Source organism: Piliocolobus tephrosceles, unplaced genomic scaffold, assembly GCF_002776525.5.
Source record: "Piliocolobus tephrosceles isolate RC106 unplaced genomic scaffold, ASM277652v3 unscaffolded_41312, whole genome shotgun sequence".
Classification (NCBI taxonomy): Eukaryota; Metazoa; Chordata; class Mammalia; order Primates; family Cercopithecidae; genus Piliocolobus; species Piliocolobus tephrosceles.
This window is the reverse complement of record NW_022325769.1, coordinates 1-17,226: the sequence shown is the minus strand read 5'-3', so window position 1 is coordinate 17,226 and position 17,226 is coordinate 1. Positions and strand designations below refer to the sequence as shown.

At 42.6% G+C, this 17,226-nt stretch overlaps 1 protein-coding gene across 1 annotated transcript; it reads left to right on the top strand.

The window, feature by feature from the left end:
• The first annotated feature begins 68 nt into the window (after positions 1–68).
• Positions 69–15,563, top strand: LOC113223423 (vam6/Vps39-like protein). Its single transcript, XM_026452884.2, has 5 exons — positions 69–310; positions 6,515–6,635; positions 6,747–6,867; positions 11,079–11,208; positions 15,382–15,563. The coding sequence occupies exons 1-5, from the start codon at positions 307–309 to the stop codon at positions 15,546–15,548; spliced, it is 543 nt and encodes a 180-aa protein (XP_026308669.1). The 5' UTR covers positions 69–306; the 3' UTR covers positions 15,549–15,563.
• Positions 15,564–17,226: the final 1,663 nt, after the last annotated feature.

Genomic DNA, 17,226 nt, shown 5'->3' with positions numbered 1-17,226 from the left:
TTATGTCAAACAAGGAATATTATTGGCTTCTCTAGGTTTCGGGTTCTATCTGGATTTTTCCAGCCTTTATTCCTACCTCTGGCTGGGGAATGCTAGGTGACTCACTCTGTTTCTTCCTATATATAGGTGGATGGAAAGGGGTCCATCAAAGAGCTCTTCCCAACAGGAAAACAGCTGGAGCCCTTAGTTGCACCTCTGGCAGATGGAAAAGTGGCTGTGGGCCAGGATGATCTCACCGTGGTACTCAATGAGGAAGGGATCTGCACACAGAAATGTGCCCTGAACTGGACGGACATACCAGTGGCCATGGGTGAGACCAACAGTAGCTGCTGTTTCCCACTTTGGGTTGGGGTTGTGTGCCATTCCTGCAAGAACGGAGTCCCATTCATAGCTTTGGCAGGCTGCTTTACATTGTGTCATTCACTTTCCGTTCCCCTTCTTGTAAGTAGATGGCATTTTAGGGTCATTAAAAATGGGATAGTCCAGTTCTTGCAGGAAGCTGAGGGGGAAAACGTGAACAGAAATGTTTATTTTAGAAAGTGATTATCTACTGCTATTTTTTTACTTCTTAGTTTTTTTTTCTTCCTCCTTTTTTGAAGAGTTTTGATTGTGACCTCTGCCAAATAGACTACATTTGGAAATGAGTGGAAATTTGTTGTGTATTCCTATAGTATGAGTAATTCCATATTGAAGGGTTTTTAATGTCATAATTCCATGTTGAAGGGTTCTTCTATTGTTGCTATTTTGTTGTTGCTTAGAGGCACAGATAGCATTTAGGTGATTTAGGTGTCAGTCTCTATTCTACGTATTAGGTGCTTCTGTTCTTATGCTTGCTTCAGGTTCCCAGCTCTCCACAGTGGAATTGCTTGGAAGCATATAACCACTCTTGCCTCATTTTATTTTCAGTCAGAAGAGTGAGTATTACTAAGATAGTTGCTGCTGTGAAGTGGGACATGCTGACATGCTTTCTGTCTTTAAAGACCCTGTCTCTGGAGACAAGGGTTACAGTCCTGGATAAAGAGACAAGACAAGGCACTGCTTAAGGTGTTAAATTGGATGAGTTAAAATTCGGTAGTTCAGAGAAAGGGAAGTTTGTTGTTTAGTCAGGAAGAAGTTTCATTACATAGGTAAGATTGGACTAGGTCAGGCAGGGAGTTTGGAACCTGGCTTGAAGAAAAATTTCCATTCAGTCTAGGCAGAAAGCAGTTTGATAAATGAGTAGAAGTCCAAAGACATGCCAATTTGGGAGAGGGCATTACAGAGCCTGACTTAACACAGGTGGTCTGAATTATAGAGCAGTGAAATAGGGCTCGTTGTTACATGCCCATGAGAAGGTCTGGGAGGCCAGTAGATTCCTAAATGGCAGAATGTCTTGATAAAAGCATCATGTTCTGGCTGGGCGCGGTGGCTCATGCCTGTAATCCCAGCACTTTGGGAGGGTGAGGCAGGCAGATTGCCTGAACTCAGGAGTTCACGACCAGCCTGTGTAACATGTTGAAACCCTGTCTCTACTAAAATATGAAAAACATAAAAAAGCTAGCCGGGCATGGCGATGTGTGCCTGTGGTGCCAGCTACTTGGGAGGCTGAGGCAGGAGAATTGCTTGAAGGGAGGCAGAAGTTGCGGTGAGCCGAGTTTGCGCCACTGCACTCCCGCCTGGGCGACAGAGCGAGACTCCATCTCAAAAAAAAGCATCATGTTCTAGGGTGATTATTCTGGTTGTGGTTAGAGACGGGTAGTCCAGAAGGAAGAGAAATCAAAAGGTCAGTATTTTAGAAGGTCCAGGATTATGGATAGTAACAAGTTTGAGGGGGCTTACGGGGCTTTATGAGAGGCTTCCTGATGTTCTACGGGACCTTGTTTTCCCTTCAGAAAAGGAACGTTGGTAGATGAGTTTAAGAGGCATGTAATATGATGGTCAAGTGTGTTTCTGATTTCCCAGCGTGAGAGTTTCTGTTTTCCAACCTTCATTAGTGCCTGGGGCCTTCATCGGTGCTTCTCAAAACCATGTCTGTGTCTTACTGCTGAAGTACATTTTGAGGCACTTGCCCTGTGAGGTCTCCTTTGACCCACAGGCAGGATTAGTCACTTCTCCTTGGTGCTTCCGTAACCCTTTCAGATATCTCTGTCACGGCAACTTGTCACACGTGAGCAATCTGTCTCCTCTGTTCCTGTAGGAGCTCTGTGAGGTCTGAATGCATGTCTTGATCCACTTTGAGTCATTATTACATAGTACAGTGCCTGAAACATCAGAGCAACTTAGAAAATGCTTGCTGAATAATTGCAGCATTATCCTTCTCAGTCATTATTTATATGCCTGCTGTACACCAGCCAATCTCCCAAGTTTTAGAGATACAAAGAGATCCAGACCATCTCTATTGTCAACAAAAGATATGACAACCAAAGGGGTTTCTGTTATAGATTACCTTTTTAATTAAATGAGAACGTATTCAAGTGGGCCGGATTTTAAAAGGAGAAAGAAACTTTACATATGTTTTACAAGTTAGCACTAAAGAGAATTGTACTAACTTTTCAAAATGAGGCCAGCATAAAAAGAAAAGAAAAAATTCAATATAAAACAATACGCTTTTAATTTTATTTTTCTGGTAGAATGAAAAATATCAGCATAATAATAGCAGTAGCATTCAAAATGATAGAACAACAACTTAGTTCTCAGGTTACTCATTTGAGTTCCCTCCTAGCTTTGAAATTTTATTGTACTGTTCATTGATAGTATAAATTGCAAATATAATAGGAAAAACTTTTTATCAGATAATGGATAATTAAACCAGTACAGCAGCTCATGCCCGTAATCCCAGCACATTGGGAGGCTGAGGCAGGAGGACTGCTTGAGCCCAGGAGTTTGAGACCAGTCTGGACAACATAGTGAGACCTTGTCTCTACAAAAAATAAATTTAAGAAATCAGCTGGGCATTGTGCTGCACGCATGTAGTCCCAGGTCTTTGGTGGCTGAGGTGGGAGGATTGCTTGAGCCTGGGAGATGGAGGCGGCAGTAAGCCGTGATCACACCACTCACTGCATTCCAGCCGGGCCTGTAGAGAGAGACTCTGTCTCAAAAAAAAAAAAGAAAGGATAATTAGGAATATAAATTCATAGCAGATTAGACACACTAAGAAATTATTTTTATGAATATATTCTTTGAAGTTAAACTTCTATGTGGTAATTATGCATGTAGTGGTTTGCTTTTTACTAATTTTTTTGCTTTTAAAAACATTTTTTTTTAAAATGTAAAAAACACATAACCTACAATTTACCACCTGAGCCATTTTTAAGTGTATGGTTAAGTGGTATTAAGTATGTTAACATTGTTGTACAATAGATCTTCAGAACTTTTTTATGTTGCAAAACTGAAACTCTATACCCCTTAACAACTCCTCAGTTCTCCCTCCAGCCCCTGAAGCCGCCGTTCTCCTTTCTGCTTCTATGAATTTGACATCTTCTAGATACCTCGTATAAGGGGAATCATACAGTATTTGTCTTTCTGTGACTGCCTTATTTAATTTAGCATAATGTCCTCAAGGTTATGCCTTCCTTTTTAAGGCTGAACCTTAAAAGGGTAATATATATTCCACTTAAAATTTAGGTAATAAAATAATTACTTAAAAAGGTAATATTCCACTGTATGTATACACCACATTTTGTTTATCCATCCATCTGTTCATGGATGCTTGGGTTACTTTCACCATTTGACTACTGTGAATAATGCTGCCACGAACATGTGTGTGCAAATATCTCCTTGAAATCCTGATTTTTCAGTTGTTTTGAATATATACCCAGAAATGGGATTCCTGGACCATATGGGGATTCTGTTTTTAATTTTCTGAGGAACCACCATACTGTTTTCCATAGCGGCTGCACCATTTTACAGTCCCACCAACAGTGCACAAGGGTTCCAGTTTTTCCATATTCTCATCAACACTTGTTATTTTTGTTTTTGGTTTTGTTCTTTTTTTTAATAGTAGCCATCCTAAAGGCCAATGAGTGATATCTCACTGTGGTTTTTTACTAATTCTTGATATAGTACAGAATATAGTCATAGAAAATATTTCTATTATCTCTAAGTTAGAGAAATTACGTTTCATATAGTATACAAACAATACATTTATTTTGCAGTTCATTGTAAGGTAAGGCAGATTCTTATTCAGTCTTGTTCTGAGATTTGTGTTTTTAAAGATATGTTTTGTGTTGCTTATTTTCTAAATTCCCTCTATGTTAAATCTCCTTCACCATACAACTTCTCGAATATTGGAAGACTTGATTTGCAGTGATGTTATGGTTTTGTCAGCTCTGCTTTTTGCATACTGACTTCTTAAGGACTGTGTGGAATTGTTCTGCTTCATCCAGCATGTTAAGCTTTGGACTGTCACATGCCTGTCAAAAAGTATAGAAAAATATAGTGGATGGCCGGGCGCGGTGGCTCAAGCCTGTAATCCCAGCACTTTGGGAGGCCGAGACGGGCGGATCACGAGGTCAGGAGATCGAGACCATCCTGGCGAACACGGTGAAACCCCGTCTCTACTAAAAAAAATACAAAAAACTAGCCGGGCGAGGTGGCGGGTGCTTGTAGTCCCAGCTACTTGGGAGGCTGAGGCAGGAGAATGGCATAAACCCGGGAGGCGGAGCTTGCAGTGAGCTGAGATCTGGCCACTGCACTCCAGCCTGGGCGACAGAGCGACACTCCGTCTCAAAATATATATATAGTGGATTTATTAAAAGTTATTTTCCAAAGAGAGAGGAAGAGTGAAGAAAAGGAGTATAACCCAATAATTTGTACTGGATCAGAAGGGTAAATTTGGGGTTATGGATAGATGAATCAAAGGTGTTTTTTTAGATATAATAGAGGAAAACAATTGTAAGACTTAACAGCAAGTATCAAATAGAAATGCTTACACCGAGAAATCTGTCCAGCCACCTTCTCTGTGTACCATTAAGCCGTTGTCTTAGTTCATTTGTGCAGCTATAAGAGGATACCACAGGCTAGGTAATTCATAGAAACAGAAATTTGTTTCCTCACAGTTTTGGAGACTTGGAAGTCCAAGATCAGGGTGCCAGCATCTGGTGTCTGGTAAGGGCCTTCTTGATGCTCCTTCACATGGTGGAAGGAGAAGGGTAAGAGAAAGATGAGCTCTGTGTTATCACATGGCAGAAGAGAGAGAACCCACTCCCACAAGCCCTTTTTATAGCACATTAATCTGTTGATGAGGCTGGAGCCTCACCACCTAAATACCTCCCATTAGGCCCCACCTCCCAACACTTTTGCACTGGGGATTAAGTGTCCAATGCATAAGTTGGGGAGGGAATACAAACAGTCAAACCATAGCAGCCATCAGGTGAAGCATCACACCTTTTCTCTGTGGAAATCTCTAGCAGAAACAACGTTGGCTAGAAATGTGGAACTCTTCCCTTAGAGTAATTTTAGGGAGAATAGAATTTGCCTTCTCTGCCCCCCTTCCTTTTTATTTATTTATTTATTATTTTTATTTTGTTTATTCATTTTTTGAGACAGGGTCTTGCTCTGTCGCCCAGGCTGGAATGCAGTGGCGCAATCTTGGCTTACTGCAAGCTCTGCCTTCTGAGTTCACACCATTCTCCTGCCTCAGCCTCCCAAGTAGCTGGGACTACAGGTGCCCGCCACCACGCCTGGCTAACATTTTTGTATTTTTAGTAGAGGTGGGGTTTCGCCGTGTTAGCCAGGATGGTCTCGATCTTCTGACCTTGTGATCCGCCCGCCTTGGCCTCCCAAAGTGCTGGGATTACAGGCATAAGCCACTGCGCCCGGCCTCTTTTCCCCCCTTTCTAAGAGAATGAAGAAGAGGTTCTGTTACCTGGTTCTCCCACTGATGCATTGTTATGGGCAGCCGCAACTGGCCTTTGTCTGGCCTGGCTTTATGACTGATGAAAAGGGAGCAAGTGAAACTTTTATACAGTTCTTTGGGGAATAAGGCAGGAGTGGGATCAGGCGACTGTCAGCACAGCTGATGCGTCTTTTTTGTGCAAAAGATTTCTCTGATCATAACTCAACCAAAGCAATTTTTTTTCTTTTTCTTTTTCTTTTTTTAGAGTCAGGATCTCACTGTGTCACCCATGCTGGAGTGCAGTGGTGCAGTTATGGCTCATTGCAGCCTCAAACTCCTGGGCTCAAATCATCTTCACACCTCAGCCTCCTGAGTAGCTGGGACTACAGGCGTGTGCCACCACACCTGACTAATTAAAAAAAAATGTTTTTGTCGAGACAGTGTCTCACTAAGTTGCCTAGGTTGGTCTCAAACTCCCAGCCTACACGACCTTCCCACCTCAAACTCTCAAGTTGCTGAGATTACACGCCAACTTTTTTTTTCTTTCTTTCTGAATCACAGTGTAAGATCCTGGCTTGATACTTGACTAGTGGACTTTTTGGAGATCCATTTAAATGTATCTTAGAATGGGCAGCTGAAACACTCCATAAACCCAAAGCCTTAGACTGGAACAACTGCTTTATATGTTCTCCTTCACAGAGCACCAGCCTCCCTACATCATTGCAGTGTTGCCTCGATACGTGGAGATCCGAACATTTGAACTGAGGCTTCTGGTCCAGAGCATTGAATTGCAAAGGCCCCGTTTCATTACCTCAGGAGGATAAAGAAGTTCTTTTTTTACTGTGGCTATATATTATCCCAAAGTTGTAAAGTCACCTGTGTCATCACAAAGCCTGTGATCTTTTGCTAATATTCTTACTTTTGCCTCCAGATCAAACATTATCTATGTGGCCAGCAATCATTTTGTTTGGAGACTCATCCCTGTCCCGATGGCAACCCAAATCCAACAACTTCTCCAGGACAAGCAGTTTGAATTGGCTCTGCAGCTTGCAGTAAGTCTCATTCATGACTAGTCTGCCTTCCTTATTGTTCTTGAAAGTAGGTGATTTGGGTGTCAATGTTCATATTTATTTTGAATTAGTAGGCTAAGCACATAGCTGAAAGTCCGGGGCCTTGGATACTAGGTCTGACTCCACCATAAAATATCTATGTAACTCTAAGTGATTTTACTTTTTCACTTTATCTGTCCAATGTAGAATGAATATCAATTATAGTAATAGTACCTTGTAGAATTAATGTGAGAGGCGGGAGCGGTGGCTCAGGCCTGTAATCCCAGCATTTTGGGAGGCCAAGGCGAGCAGATCACCTGAGATCAGGAGTTCGAGACCAGCTTGGCCAACATGGCAAAACCCCGTCTCCACTAAAAACACAAAAATTAGCTGGGCATGGTGGCAGGCATCTGTAATCCGAGCTACTCAGGAAGCTGAGGCAGGAGAATTGCTTGAACCCAGGAGGTAGAGGTTGCGGTGAGCCGAGGTCATGCCACTGCGCTCCAGCCTGGGTGACAGAGCGAGACTTTGTCTCAAAAAACAAAAAAAAATTAATGGGAGAATAAAATAATTTAATAGATATTGTATGGTCATGAAAAATTAAAGATAATGCAGACATTAAACTCTAGTAATAATCATAAATATGCTGTTATAGTCAAGTTGAATGCAACAACTAGAGGACCCCTCAAAATTCCTTTCCACAGTAGACTCCTATGTTTGGATAAGTAGGCTTTCTTTTGATATTCTGAAACTACTTCAAGTTGTTGTATTCAGCCAGGCTGCAGTCTTATATTTATGATGCTTGCTGTAATGTTTGCAAGGGATCTTGTTCACAGCAAAATAGTGACCACTTCTTGTTCCAAGGTTCATGTCAGAGTCTGTGTCTTGTTCTTTTAAACATCCTCAGTAATGATTATTGTCATCTGTAGGGGGTGGATTTGCTTTTAGGAAACAACCAAAAGACATTCTGAGCCTAACCTAGTTGTTAAACCAGATATTGCTACTTTATGTATTTGGGGTTTTTTGAGTTTTTTTGTTTTGTTTTGTTTTTGTTTTTTTGAGACAGGGTCTCACTGTCACCCAGGCTGGAGTGCAGTGATGCAGTCTTGGCTAACTGCAGCCTCAACCTCCTGGTCTCAGGTGATCAGCCCACCTCAGCCTCCTGTATTGCTAGGACCACAAGCATGTACCACCACACCCAGCTAACTTTTTTTATTTTTTGTAGAGATAGGGTCTCACTTTGTTGCCCAGGCTGGCCTTGAACTCCTGAGCTCAAGTGATCCTCCTGTCTCAGCCTCCCAAAGTGCTGGGGTTATAGATGTGAACCACCATGCCCAGCCTCAGATAGTGATACTTTAAAGAAGACATTTTTATGAAGATGATAATAATAAAACTGAATTTCTAGGGTATCCTGTAAACAATTTCTGAAAGGAAAGCAATTTTTTAGAATGCAGATACTTTTAGTTATCTATGGTGGCTACTCGTGAAGAATATAATACTATGACATAGTTAATATTCCATAAAGATGATTGCTTTCTTGGAGCACTGAATTTCAGCATCTTACTGCTTTTTTTCTACTCATGCATTGTCCTGTATTATTTTATTTTCATTTTTAAAAATAATACAATGAATGCCCATGAACACACCATCTCACCCAAGAACCATAACTTTTATAACTTTTTATAGTCCTTCCCATCCCATCCCTCTGCCTCTCCTCCAGATGTAATCATTATCCTAAATTTTGTATTTATCATGACCTTACTCTTTTACATATATATTTAAAATATATATTTAATATACAAATATATGTTTACATTTAAAATATATATTTAATGATTAAACACATATTTAATCTTTTACATATATTTAATATATGGAAGTATGTATTTAGTTTTTGAACTTTATAGAAAGGTTACGCAGTAGGAAACTCTTTAGTCTCTTTTTCTCAGCAGGAAAGTCTCAGAGTCTTTTCAGTGATCTTCCTAGTTCAGGTTGTTTAATCTCAGGTAAAGAAAATGGAAGTGGGTTCCCATTTTTCCTTCTCCTTTCTAGGCTCATACTTATTTTGTGTTCTGCCCTTTTTACGACAAAAAAGGTTTGATTGACATCATCTTAGTCCAGGAAGAACCTGTCTTTTGTTTGAATAGATAAGCAAACATAATAGAACTTTCAGAGGGAAATTCCAAGCTAAACTTTGGCATTGATAAGTCCTGGAGCCAAGTGTCAGAGAGGGACGGTTCACTGTGGGCTGGAAAAGGCATCCTACGGCTGGACACTTGAGTTGACCCTTTAAGAATATGTTAGATTAGGATTAAGAGCAGGAAATGGAGCATTCCATTCCAGATGGAGAGGAAGTTAAAGAAGTGAAAAGTGTGGCCTCTGTCTATCACATTTGGAGCCTGTCCTGACTGGAGAAGGAGGTGTGGCATATGTGTTCAGGACTCAGCTAGATAAGGAGGCTGGCACCAGGTTTTGGAAGCCTTTGAAGCACCAAGCAGGAGAGGTGAGACCAGGAACAGCCACATGTTGGTGATGGCTTGGGCTAGTGTGGCGGTAATAGGAAAAGAAAGGAAGGGGGAAAATTGAGAGACATTTTGAAAGGAAAAACTAAATTTGATAAAGATTGGCTAAAGAGGTGTAAGGAGAAAATAGGTTATGAGGAAGAAGCAAAGTTCATAGCAGCTGCATTTGTTTAGCTTTTACTGAGACTAGGACCTTTCCCAACTGCGCCAGCTATGCCAGATGGCTTTCTTTTTTTTTTTTTTTTTTCCCAAGACAGAGTCCAGAGTGTTCCTCTGTCGCCAGGCTGGAGTGCAGTGGTGCAATCTCGGCTCACTGCAACCTCTGCCTCCTGGATTCAAGCAGTTCTCCTGCCTCAGCCTCCTGAGTAGCTGGGATTACAGGCATGTGCCACCATGCCCAGCTAATTTTTGTATTTTTAGTAGAGACGGGTTTCACCATGTTAGCCAGGCTGGGTCTTGAACTCCTGACTTGGGTGATCCACTCACCTTGGTCTCCCAAAGTGCTGGGATTACAGGCGTGAGTCACCGTGCCTGGCCCAACCCATCCTTTGTGTCTCAGATTAGGTCCCTCTTGGAATCCGTGCTGGACCCTGACTCAGACTGGATTGGGGACCCTCCCACATGCTTGTCATCACTCTTACCCTATTTTGTTTTGATTTTGTGTTTTTAAACTAAACTAGGTTTATTCAGATTTGACCAGTTTTTCTATTAGTGTCCTTTTTTCTGTTTCAGGATCAAATCCAGAAATCAGATTGCATTTAGTTGTCATGTGTCCTTAGTGTCCTCTGGTCTGTGACATTTTATCTTTCCTTGTTTTTCATGATCATGACAATTTTCAGGATTACCAGTTAGGCATCTCATAGAAACCCTGTTGTGTTTTAATTGGAATTTAGTCTTTTTTTTTTTTTGAGACGGAGTCTCACTCTGTTGCCCAGGCTGGAGTGCAGTGGCCAGATCTCAGCTCACTGCAAGCTCCGCCTCCTGGGTTTACGCCATTCTCCTGCCTCAACCTCCCCAGTAGCTGGGACTACAGGCGCCCGCCACCTCGCCTGGCTAGTTTTTTGTATTTTTTAGTAGAGACGGGGGTTTCACTGGGTTAGCCAGGATGGTCTCGATCTCCTGACCTTGTGATCCGCCCATCTCGGCCTCCCAAAGTGCTGGGATTACAGGCTTGAGCCACCGCGCCCAGCCGCGTATTTAGTGTTACAGTTAGATTGTAAGGGCAGCCTGCAAGGCGGATACCATGTGGCTGTCTCGTACACTTTGTTTTATTTTTTATTTATTTATTTATTTATTTTGAGATGGAGTCTCACTCTGTCACCCAGGCTGGAGTGCAATGGCACGATCTTCACTCACTGCAGCCTCTACCTCCTGTGTTCAGGTGATTCTCCTGCCTCAGCCTCCCAAGTAGCTGGGACTACAGGCACTTGCCACCACGCCCGGCTACTTTTTTGTATTTTTAGTAGAGACGGAGTTTTACCATGTTAGTCAGGATGGCCTCGATCTCTTGACCTCATGATCCGCCCGCCTCGGCCTCCCAAAGTGCTGGGATTACTGGCGTGAGCCATTGCGCCCGGCCTTGTCTTGTACACTTTGGTATCTGTAGCTCCTAGCATCTTCTCTAACATCAAGAACATACTGAACAGTATTTGTTGAGTGAGTGAGCTCTTACCTATTCTACTCTGTTATTAGGAACTGAAAGATGATTCCGACAGTGAAAAGCAGCAACAAATTCATCACATCAAGAACTTGTATGCTTTCAACCTCTTCTGCCAGAAACGTTTTGATGAGTCCATGCAGGTCTTTGCTAAACTTGGCACAGGTAACAAGTGGTGAGGCCTTCATATAAGGAACTGGTGGAGGAGGGGAGCCTGGAAAGTATGGGGAGAAATGATAATAGACTTCTGAGAATGGAGAAAGTTTAGGCTCAGCTAAATTGATCCTCATACCTAGCAAGATCCTGTGGGGTGGCCATGTGGTTATCTGTCTATACTCCTAATCCTGTGAATCTGGTCTTCTCAATAAATGTGGACTCCCAGTTTTCCAGTATGATATGCCCTTGCCATTAAGGAAAGGTAGCAGCAGGTCATTCAGTTCAACAGATGGATATTTGATCAGCTAGTATTTATTGAATGCTGTTCTAGACCATATTTCTTGGATTAAACTGCAGATCATTTTTGAGAGCCAACACAGGGCAGTGCCATGAAGCCCTTCCTTTTCTTAGTGTCCTGAAACCTCTCGACATGACTGTAGTGGCGAGGAGCAGGTGCCTTGGGGTCTGCCTGAGATCCGGCAGAGTACTGGACCTCTCTGTGTTTCTGCTTTCTCCTCTGCAAAAAAGGGATGATCATACTACTGCTTACCTTAGAGTGTTGCTGTAAGGATTATATGAAGTGCTTTGAACAGTGTGTGGCACTTAACAAGTGCTCTGTAAGTGTTTGATATTATTAGTATTGAATATCATTACTGTATATTCAAAACTGTATATTCCAGTTTTGCTTAATTTGGATCAATCTATATATATACTTGGTTTGACTCTGTATCATACTAGTATCTCCTCTTCTCCTCTTCATTGCTTTGCCTTTTTTCTGCCATTCCTCAACCTTGGCCAGTAATGAACTGTGGTAACTCCCTGTATCAGTCAAGATTCTTGGTTGTGAGCAATGGAGACCAACTCTGGATCGTTTAAGTAGAATCTGGATAAATTAAGCAGAGTTTATTGGAATGTTAGGGTAATGACAGTTGGAAGAACCCATAAAATTGATGGGAGATTAGGTGGGGAATAGATGGAAATGAGGGGAGTTCTGGAGGCCCTCCCAGCTGGAAACAGGAAGCCAAAGAATGATCAGTTTGCAGCCAGGACAGGCTGGGCCATCCTGCACTAGCATAGCCACCTCCTTAGCCGTCGCCACTGCCACTTCCTCTGTTGTTGCATCCCTGATAAAAATTGCCACCCACAGTGTATTAGCTATCTAATGCTATGTCACAAATCTCCCCAAAACTGTATGGCTTAAAGTAACAGTAGTCATCCATCTCTGTTAGTACTTGTTGGTCAGGAATTTGAGAAGGGGTCAGCTGCACTGTCCTTGCTTCACGTCTCTCAGGCAGTTGTAGTCTTATGTGCACTGGGCTACCATCATTTGAAATCTGGACCAGGCTAGAAGATCCACTTCCAAGCTGGCTCACTCATATGGCTGACAAGGTGGTGCTAGCTGGAGCTGGGGGCCTCAGTTCTTGTCCAAGTGGGTCTCTCTTCAGAGCTGCTTGAGTGTCCTCATGCATAAGAGCAGGCTCTTTCTGGAAGGAGTGTCTAAGAGACCTAGGCAGAAGCCTCAGTGGTCTTTTGTGACTCTCGCTCCTGCTAGATTCTGTTGGTTTACAAGGGTCCTGCCATGTTCAAGGCAAGGAAGTTCAGACTTTGCCTCTTGATGGAAGAATGTCATGTTATCTAAGAGGAGCACATAGGATGGGATGTATGATATATGTTGGTGTGTACCACACTGCTTGTCATCCTTGCATCATTTTCTCCAGATCAGGGGATCTGATTAGCCAGGATTAGGTCATGGTCTGACCCCCAGACTCTACCAGGGGTGGAGAAAGAGGTTTGGCTCCCCTCTGCTTCTGAAGGCCAAGGTAGGTCCCTAGAGCTATCCTCCCACCAAGACTCCACATAGCCTGGAAGAGAGAACTTGCCCTTATCTGAAGTACCTAGAGTAGGCAGATTCATGGAGACCACAAGTAAAATAGAGGTTCCCAGGGGCTGGAATGGAGGGAGAATAGGGAGCAATTGTTTATTATTGGGCAGTTTCAATTTGAGATGATGGAAGAGTCCTGGAGATGGATGGTACTGATGGTTGCACAACAGTGTGAATGTCTTTAATGCCGCTGAATTGTAGGCTTACAAATGGTTAAAAGGATAAATATTGTAGCGTGTATGTTTTACCACATACAGACACACAGGTTGTTGGATGAGTTGAAGTAGCAGAAGACAGGGGTCTACTACTGGACGTGGATATGGGCATATCCCTGTGACCCAGAGGTCAGCAAGTTGCTGCTGCTTCCACTGTCTAAGGCCTGCAGTGACCTCCGTTCCCACAGAGCTAGTGACTGGGTGTGGGCTGCTGTATCCAGGCAGGTGCCTCTACGGAGTGGCAGAGCTGTAACCAGACACTGGAAATGCGGAGTCTGGCTGCACACACTCATGAGCTGGAAAAAGGAGGCTTCCATCTCACTTCCAGTTCCCAAATCTCATATCCTGTTTCTGGGTGGAACCCGATTTTCACTTAGAACCCTGACTGCTAGGGAGTTTGAGAAAAGTCGCTTTCAGTTTTATAGCCCCTGTGGACTAGAAAGGAGTAGAAATGGATGGGAAGTGCCAGTTGACCAATAAACAATAGCATTCCACAGTATTATAAATTATAATAAATGTAAATTATAGTAAATTATATAACCAGTTAACCAGCCCCCAGTGGCAGTGAGGGGATATATTGGCTACTTACAGCATTTTGCTGTTACAATCTGGGAGTGGCCAGGTATGGTGGCTCATGCCTGTAATCCCAGCTTTTTGGGAGACCAAAGAGAGAGGATTGTTTGAGCCCAGGAGTTCAAGACCAGCGTAGGCAACATAGTGAGACGTCATCTTTAGAAAAAATTTAAAAGTAATTAGTTGGCAGGGTAGTACATGCCTGTAGTCTCAGCTACTTGGGAGGGTGAGGCAGGAGGATCACTTGAGCCAAGAGGTCAAGACTACAAGAAGCCAAGATTGTGCCGCTGTACTCCAGCCTGGGAGACAGAGCAAAACCCTGTCTAGAAAAAAAAAAAAATCAGTGAGCATCTGTGAGAACATAAATTCTAAGGCAGAAGGAAAATGTCACCTCTTTGATATTGTTAATATGTACCATTTTGATTCTTAATGTAGCAGAACATTTTCCCACTTATTTATACTCTCTTGTCAGTTGGTCTTGTCTTTTGGTCATTTATCAAATGAAGTCTTACATTTTATTACCAGTTTATGTGAATTTGTTTATCTAATCAACATATTACCCTCTTTTTAAAAATTTTTTTGAGACAGGGTCTCCACTCTTGCCCATGCTGGAGTATAGTGGCATGATTCACAGCTCACTGCAGCCTCGACCTCCTGGGCTCAAGCGATCCTCCCACCTCAGCCTCCCAAGTAGCTGGATAGAGGCACGTGCCACCATGCCCAGCAAATTTAAAATTTTTTGTAGACATGGGGTCTCTGCTGCCCAGTCTTGTAATCAACAAATTAGTCTCTTGCCATGTGTACTACAAATATATTCCCTAGCCTGTTGTCTGCTTTTGTTTTTTAGTAATGTTTCTTTTTTGAGACGGAGTCTCGCTCTGTCACTCAGGCTGGAGTGCGGTGGGACAATCTCAGCTCACTGCAGTCTCCGCCTCCCAGGCTTACGCCATTCTCCTGCCTCAGCCTCCCAAGTAGCTGGGACTACAGGCGCTCGCCACCTCGCCCGGCTAGTTTTTTGTATTTTTTTTAGTAGAGAAGGGGTTTCACCGTGTTAACCAGGATGGTCTCGATCTCCTGACCTCGTGATCCGCCCGTCTCAGCCTCCCAAAGTGCTGAGATTACAGGCTTGAGCCACTGCACCTGGCCAGTAATGTTTCTTTTTTTGACATAAATTTTTTGTTAAGTTTCTTGATCTCTTCTACTTCAACATCAGCATTTTTCCTTAGAAATTTTTTATTCTCTACTTTCAGATGCTTGATAAATATTCAATTCTGATTCTGTGTGTGTATTTGATTATAGTCATGCCATTTTTGTGATGTTTTAGTGAATTTTAACATATGTATAAAGAATGCTCAAATCATAAGTCTACAGCTCATTGAAAGTTTATGAACTGAGAGTCTTTTTTAAAAAAATCAGTCTGGAACTTATTTTGCTATAGTAATAGTCTTGTTTTATTTTATCCCTAAATTGTTGGGCTCCTTTCCAGAGGAATCATGTTTACCTTCCCTATAGATCCCACCCATGTGATGGGTCTGTACCCGGACCTGCTGCCCACAGACTACAGGAAGCAGTTGCAGTATCCCAACCCACTGCCTGTGCTCTCCGGGGCTGAATTGGAGAAGGCTCGCTTAGCTCTGATTGACTACCTGACACAGGTAGGTGTAATACAGAGTGCGTGAAAGAGTTTGCCTGGGAGTTTCAGTACTTGTTTCTCTATGGCAAGGAATTTAAGGCCTTCTCTAATGCTAAGGCATTCTATAAATTAATGCTCTAGGAAGTCTGCCTAGGGTAAAGTTTCTTTCTGCTACTTCCTCTAACTTAACATTACCATTGAAGTGGGGTTTTCTGCCAAATCTTGATAATAATAAACACACCCAATTCCTAGTAAATTCACACTAAGCTGTTATAGAAACAAAAAAAGGTAAATTTTAGTTGTTAGAAGCATACAAGTTTTTTTAAAACAAACTTTTTGTAACATACATGTTTTTGGGGAAAATGCCTCCTGTATGTGGAACCACTTGGAAAACACACAAAAAAAGTACAAAACAGAAATACAAATTACCTATAAGTCTACCACCAGAATATAAGAAACTAACATTTTAGTGTTGTCCTTCTAGACTTTTATGTCTGTGAATTAGCTTTTGTTTATTTACTTCTTGGTTTATTTATTGCAAATGGATATCAAATTATAGATTGTTTTATAGCTTACTTTTAAAAAATTTAGCCATATACTGAGAAAGTACTTCCTTGTCAATAAATATCCTTCTATAACATGTTTTTAAGGGAGGTATTTAGATTTAAAATTTTCTATGACTTACTATTATAGACATGTATTTTTTAAGTCAGCACTAAAACCAGCATCTCCATTAAAGTCCCTTAATCCTAGATTTCTGTCACAGAGGGCTGTTGTTTATTTCCTGTGTACCCATTCAGAATCAGAGACCTTATTGATATTTTTTCCTCTTAAGTGTTCTGCAGACCTTTGTAAGGGGTCTCCAGAATGCTCCAGGGTAGGCACTGAGAAGTATTGCTGTTGGCTGGGCGCGGTGGCTCCTGCCCGTAATCCCAGCACTTTGGAAGGCCGAGACAGGAAGATCACCTGAGGTCAGGAGTTTGAAACCAGCCTGGCCAACATGGTGAAACCCTTCTCTACTAAAAATACAAAAATTAGCTGGGTGTGGTGGCCCACGCCTGTAATCCCAGCTACTCAGGAGGCTGAGGCAGGAGAACTGCGTGAACCCAGGAGGCGGAGCTGGCAGTGAGCTGAGATTGCACCACTGCACTCCAGCCTGAGCGACAGAGTGAGACTCTGTCTCAAAAAAAAAAAAAAAGAAGTAGTATTGCTGGAAAAATGGTCATGCTGCTTTCCACTCCCTGCCTCTGGGTCAGTGAGTTCCCGCAGGTCTGATCAGGCATGGGTGGCCTTGGCCCTTCCTTGACACTGGGCTCCAAGGGTACCCTCCTGGGGCTGGCAGCCTGCAAGGAGCACACAAACTTGCCACTGCCTACACACTGCACACACTGGGCTAAGTAAAAAAGATTCCTGGGCATAGTATCTCCCAAAGCCTGTGGCACTGTGGAAGGCCCTCCACTGCCGGTGTCTTAGCCGTGGGAAGGTGAGCACATGTCCTTCCCTGGCCTTCTTCACTGACACCGGGAATGCATGAAGTCACTGACACTAATATTGTGCCAGAGAGATGGCAGAGCAAGACCATGGGCTCTCCCAGACTCAAGAGAATACCTACTGGATGAAGTTCTAGGATAGGCAGAAACTCATCTCCAGGGATCCAAAGCAGATCAGTGGGTGGGATTGTTTGGGAACAGCACGAGGAACTTTCTGGAGTGATAGAAATGTTA

Bases quoted from the DNA above. Each gene is read 5' to 3' on its own strand.
- LOC113223423 (XM_026452884.2), top strand. The intron at 6,636-6,746 runs ATAAAGAAGTTC...TTTTGCCTCCAG, and splicing joins CGTTTCATTACCTCAGGAGG to ATCAAACATTATCTATGTGG. The intron at 11,209-15,381 runs GTAACAAGTGGT...CCTTCCCTATAG, and splicing joins CTTTGCTAAACTTGGCACAG to ATCCCACCCATGTGATGGGT.